The 6,362-nt window shown below is 38.0% G+C and overlaps 1 protein-coding gene and 1 long non-coding RNA gene across 3 annotated transcripts in view; one reads left to right on the top strand and one right to left on the bottom strand.

Annotated features, from left to right (window-relative positions):
* LOC107746137 (uncharacterized) overlaps positions 1–4,475 on the top strand; it is a 4,856-nt gene extending 381 nt beyond the window's left edge. The window contains exons 2-3 of the long non-coding RNA XR_001640660.1: positions 3,272–3,275; positions 4,403–4,475. This is a non-coding gene — a long non-coding RNA (uncharacterized LOC107746137). The remainder of the gene's footprint in view (positions 1–3,271; positions 3,276–4,402) is intronic.
* Positions 4,476–4,488: 13 nt separating this feature from the next.
* The window catches only part of zdhhc15b (zDHHC palmitoyltransferase 15b), a 9,922-nt gene continuing 8,048 nt past the window's right edge, over positions 4,489–6,362 (bottom strand). For both annotated transcript variants that reach the window (XM_016560231.1, XM_016560232.1), the window contains 2 exons: positions 5,173–5,236; positions 4,489–4,908 (listed from right to left, as the gene is read on the bottom strand). In XM_016560231.1, the coding sequence (XP_016415717.1) occupies positions 5,196–5,236 (41 nt within the window). In that variant the 3' untranslated portion in view covers positions 4,489–4,908; positions 5,173–5,195. The remainder of the gene's footprint in view (positions 4,909–5,172; positions 5,237–6,362) is intronic.

Below are 6,362 nucleotides of genomic sequence, written 5' to 3'. Positions count from 1 at the left end.
TTATCGTTTTATTTTTGCATGTTTACTTAAAACTTGGAAGTTAAATCGGTCGTTTAGACACTCGCTAACATGAACAATGTAAGCCAGAGGCTGCTGTTTAGAGTATTATGATTTAATATTGATAAATATGTTTATTTAATAAAAATCATTATTCACGTAGATACCATACCACATTAAGATATTAGATTCAGAAACTCAGAGTAAAGCATAAAATAATGTTTTTACTGATGGGACATGTGGTAAATAAACATAAGATTATGAAAATATACTTTTTGTTTATTGAGAATATGAAAGAGCTGTCACAGCAGAGCTTGTCTTGTGTGTAAAGTCCTGTGATGGCTCGCATTCAAGTGATGATAGTGTGATAACATGCAACTCACGGCACCGGAGCACCTACCTGGACCTTTCTCACTAACACCCATCACCCCAATAAATCCACCCTCCGGGGTATTGATTGAGATTACTTGTCGTGTGATTCTTCACCCCGTTACGATAGATAGATAGATAGATAGATATTGTCCTTCTAAGAGGAGATAGATAGATAGATAGATAGTGTCCTTACAAGAGAAGAGGGTGGTGGCGGGGATAGATAGATAGATAGATAGATAGATAGTTTCCACTTCACTGAAAAGTCCAGGAACTTCCACTGACAAACCTTTAAGAATGTTTGCTGCCTTCATACTGGATCCAAACTGATAGTTCTGTCTAAACATGGGTAACTGAACTGCAAGCAACTGGCTGTTGATCTCAGGATACTCACCACACACTGAATCAATTTGTCCAGTGAGCAGAGTATTCTCTAGTTTCTGCAGGATCAGTAAAGACCTTCCTGCTCAAAACGTTCATTGAGCACTGGTTCAACAACGTCAAGGACCTGATAAAACTCAATTCTGTAATGCTCTGTTGCTGTTTTTGGCTTGTATGTGCTTGTTTCTAGACTAAAACGCTTAGGCAGTTGTCTCAGTTATCAGTTTGATAGGCTCTATGTTTAGGGAATTGACAATCACAGTTGCTTGCTCAAAAAGACTTCTGTCCTCACCCTGTCCCTCACTGTGATATATACACATTACACAGTTTTAGCTGGTTTTATTGACACCTTGAACATTTCCATTGGTCTTTTCAGTACCGTCTGTTTGCATTTACCTGATCTTGACGTTCTTCCTCTTCTTCTTTTGATTGGTCTACTCTGCAACTACTTTCACCTTGGATAGATAGATAGTGTCCTTACAAGAGAAGAGGGTGGTGGCGGGGATAGATAGATAGATAGATAGATACTGTCCTTACAAGACTTATCAAGTATTGTTGTTGCTGCCACCATGTCATGAAGTGCTTCGTTGTGAAAGCGAAACTACTTTGTTTGGTCTTCCAAAAGAGGACGATACCTGCTTCGTCATGCCTAGAGCTGATCTGTGCTGGTCGCTGAGGAAATACATCAACTTCACGTTGTGGATCGCCGGATCGGCTTTCACCGTGGACGAAGCAGAGTCCAGCCCGGGGTCGCCACATGTGGTTGCCGCAAGCCCGCCAGACGCCGCTCACTCTAGCCCGCCGTGTGTTACGCTGTGTGTTTCGTTGTGAAAGCGAAACTACTTTGTTTGGCCGAGAAACAATAATGTACAGTATGTGGAAAATAATGTGTTTTTTTAACCTTAAACCGCATAAACACATTTCATTACACCAAATACACAAAATGTTCTTTTTAGCAACATCATATGACCCCTTTAAAGTGTCATGGCAGAGCATTGAAGTCGACTAGTCGGTGCAACCCCTACTTTTGATAGACATTCTGTGTGTGTAAAAGTGATTTTAAAATGAACAAGGTTAGTAGGTTTGGGTTAGATTTGGGTTAATTTTAGCCTAGCAATGTAGTCATTTTAAACCATAAAAAAGCAACCCAGCATGCTGGTCAAACATATAACCCAACTTGTTGGGTCAAAACAACCCAGCCCTGGGTTCGTCCCTTTTTGACCCAGCAGTTTTTAGAGTGTAAGATCAATGTTAACACAGTCTGTCAATTAATTATAAGTTATGATTGCACAAGTGAAATGTTGCCTTTTCTGAGCAATATGGCAGGTCTGAGAATGTTCTTATCATGCTTTGCCGTGAAAAAGAGAAAGCCCTTATTGTCTTCTATGAATATTCTGTCCATTGTGGCCTGCTGAGAATTCAAGTAATTACCTGCCATTATGAATGTGGAATCAGAAAGCTGCCACCTCTCTGTTCTGTTCCAGCTGACCTTCGCATTCTGTTCAGCATTTTTAATTCATTCAACATCCAGCCATCAATGATAATTGTAGACCTCCTAGGGAAATCACAGAGCTTGGTAGATAGCCAAGTGTTGAATGGCACAAAGATGAGTCTTCCAAAATTGCGCAATAATGGACAGTTCACGGCTGTCATTCTTACACCTAATAATTCTGTGAAGATTAAATGTGAAAGTCTTTCAGCTTTTCTTTAAAAAAACACTCCGATTAATAACGTAATCTCAGTTCCCTGAGATAACGGGAACGAGCATTGCGTTTCCTACGCTAGAGGAAAACTGTTTTTCTCAGAATACTGGAGCCCGATTTGTTAACGTTTGTGTAGCTGCACGAACAAATGGCATTTCAGCCCTAAGGGTAGCGTGGGGCAAAAAAGGGCACAATCAAGTCAAGTCACCTTTATTTATATAGCGCTTTTAACAAAGAAACGTGGCTTTCTAACGAAAGATTGCTATCAAATAGCACACCTAGGTTCCTAACTGATGACGAAGAATTGACAGAGCAGCCATCAAGTCTTAGACAGTGTTCTAGGTTATTACATGCAGATTTTTTAGGTCCTATAATTAACACCTCTGTTTTTTCAGAATTTAGCAGTAAGAAATTACTCGTCATCCAGTTTTCATCCAATCAACCCGGAATCACCGCGGCCCGGGCTATAAGGCCAGAGTCTTCTGACAAAATAGTCCTGAGCACTGACAGGGGTACAGGTTGGTTAGGCGGACAAAATCCGTGGCTAAAGGGCAGGGATGTCTGGGGTATAAAACCTAGACCAGCGAAAAAATGACGCACAGATATCTTAAATGGAGACTTCACTGGACCAAGTCCTGGAGGAGGCTATACCCCTGCTGGAGTGGGCCCTTACTCCAATGGGGCACTGTAAGCCCACTAAGGTGTAAGCCAGTGGAATGGCATCTACTATCCAGCGGGATAACCTTTGGTTTTTTAACTGTCGCCTCGTATACTTTGAGCATGGAAGGGGTGTTTTCAAGAAGTGAAGATCACTAAATAAGTAAAGTATTTATTGACATTCAATCATCAGACAGAACTTACAAACAATACAATATTTTGCACCATTGGGAAAAACATTGGCATGTAATGACTTAAACGTAGTGGATATGGAGTTAAAGAAAAATTTGAGCGCATACACAGTCAAAGGAAGCAAAGATCTCCCTCAGATTAAGGTCAGTGCAAATCAAACAATAAGCATTGGCTAATAAGGATCCTCATAAGTGAGAACCATATGACAGGCATATCAATTACAGTATCTGAAGAGGGCCACACAAACGGGACTCAAGCATACCTTTCAAACAGACTTTAAATTCAAAAGGATTACTCACCCACTTAGAATACAACACGATACTGCAATGCTATATCTACTTCTTTTGCACTAGAGGAAAACGTGGCAATAGTTTTCACAGGACAGTCATATCGTCTGAAATCAGCCTCATGTGTTCATGGGTTTTACAGTAATACATTAAACATATCTTGTATTAGGTTTTACAAGTCCCAAACTATACTCCGCATGTCTCTTTCTAAATATATACACAGAGAGGTATCAAAATGAGTTTATATTGCATCACAACGTAAAAGAAAGAAGGTAAATCCAGACTGCTCTCTAATGACCACAGGATCACAGTCTGAATCAGTGATTAAGAATTAAAACAAGCTCAATAAAAATGTCAGCTTAAGTCAGTGATATACTGTATACAGAGGATAAATGCATAGGATTGACTTCTTACCAACTCAATATGAAACTTATATTAATGGTGGCAACACACACACACACACACACACACACAAATCAGAGGAAGAGCTCTCCGTTTGCACTGGGTGAATGTCATGAAACATGTCCATGTCACATTTCACCCCAAAATCAAAAGAAAAAGGAAATTCATAACAGGAATTATATTGTGCATAATAAACAAGAAACCTATTTTACTTTGTGACATTTTAATTAAGCACATTTCCCCCCAGTTCCCATTACTGTGATGCATCCAGATATTTTAAATTAATTTATATTAAATTCTTATTCTTTTAACTGTACTGCTTTTCATTAAAGATTAAAGGAAGGATAGCAAATACTACCAAAAAGTATAAATACTTCACAATTTATGCAAATAAAAGTTTTGCATTTTTGCAAGTTTTGATATAAAAATACTTAATGCTTAATTTAAAGCCATGCCTATTACATAATACAATCTCACTTTGTTTTCGGGGTGAAGTATGATCTGGACATGTTGGTGTATAAAGACTTATCCCACTATGTGAAGAAGAAAAAATAAAAAGTAACAGCTATCAGAAACATCCTAGAAATTCCTCCAACTAGATACTGGTATATCATATTTGATCAGAGATGTGTCCATCTGTTCTCATAAAAGCATGATAATAAACAGTCCAACAGGTCTATGACATCTGAAAATGCCAGTGATTGTCCTGTGGCTCTCCTTTTCACAAAAGATGAGCGATATACTTGACAACATTCAGCGCAAGTTCTAAGTATTTCTCAGCATTACAGGAAACTCCTCACTGTTCCCAATATATTTGGCTCTCTAAAAACAGGCTTTTCTGGAACGGTCCAGGATTTGGAATGCAGTCGTCTCATTCAGGGATTGGTGCTTTCTTAAACAGCTCATGATGCAGGATCCCACTAGTCAAATAAATAAGAAACCAATGTTAGCGTAAAAAAAAAACTTTTGAGCAGATAAGCTAGATTACTAGATCCAGATTTGTATAGTGAGTGGTGTTGCCAGGGTCGCTATTGTGAAGGACAAACCACATCATTTTGAGGAATCATTCATGTCCACAGTACAAACCCTCTCAAGTTAAATACTCAGTGCTAGAGAAATGCCTAAATTACATATGAGCCACAGTAATAGTGATGCTTGCCTTCACCACTAAAACCCATACTCACCAAGTATCCGTCCGCTCCGGTGATTATGATTCCGTCCTAATAATGACTGCAGGTCCATTTTCATCTGAAATAACATTGGATTGGAGAGAGTTAACACTTGTTTAAAAATCCCTCTAACGGCAGATTTATTTAAACAATCTGAACTGGAAACAAATGACTAAATATCAAATGTTACTGAACCCAAACGTCCATAAACCCTGTATTGTTAAGGTATAGCACGGCACCCGTATTAGCTATAGCACCTCTATCTGAAATCCAAACACAGGGCTCCAGACTAACAAATGACAGCAGTGTCACTAAATATCGCATACTTTGTCTCATGGAAATGGACAATAAAACACTAAGTTGTAAATGTACTTGTAACTGTAAAAACAGTACTCTCTAAAAACGGTAAACATCGGTCAAATTTATACACAGTGTAAAAACCCACATTTACTGTATATGAAAATATGTAAATATTCTAAAGTATATTCTTCTTATTACAGGGCTACTTACTACATGGAAATAAATGGATAAAAAAATATTGATTTGAGTTGAAATATTTTATTAGCTCAAAATGTAACGTAAAAATTCACGGTGTTACCCAAATGACATACTATACACCATGCACTTAAACAACTTGTTTGTCATCTATCATAGATAGTCTGACACTTTTTTTCGGTTAAGTACCGTATTGGCCCGAATATAAGACGACCCCCCCTTCATCATAATAGAATATATTTGTTGTTACTTCTGTAAAGCCATTAAAAGTATTTAGATCTACTTAAAAGCTTTCAGAATCTTTACTTTTTAAAATATTTTTTTTTCTGTATTTTTAAATTGAACATTTTCATGACAGTGTATTTACTTTGCTGAACTGAACATTTATAAGAATTTTAAATGAAACATTTGGCGCCACCTATTGTTGTGGGTGTATTATTGACATGTCAAAGTCTAGACCCTGAATATAAGACGACCGCGTTTTTTCAGATGTATTTCCAAGAAAAAAACATCGTCTTATATTCGGGACAATACGGTAAGTACATCATCTGGGTATTTATAGTGCACTTTCTTATTCATGAGTATGTGAAATGGGACACACACCGTCAGTATTGTTATTGATGACGGTCATTACTGGGGAATAACTAGGGTTGGGAATCGAAAATCGATTCTGATTCCAGAATCGGATACTTAAGGTCAGGAATCGGATA

This window comes from Sinocyclocheilus rhinocerous, unplaced genomic scaffold (genome assembly GCF_001515625.1).
Source record: "Sinocyclocheilus rhinocerous isolate Xijiao unplaced genomic scaffold, SAMN03320098_v1.1 scaffold348, whole genome shotgun sequence".
Classification (NCBI taxonomy): domain Eukaryota; kingdom Metazoa; phylum Chordata; class Actinopteri; order Cypriniformes; family Cyprinidae; genus Sinocyclocheilus; species Sinocyclocheilus rhinocerous.
The sequence above is the reverse complement of the archived record's forward strand: the minus strand, read 5'-3'. Positions and strand labels throughout refer to the sequence as shown.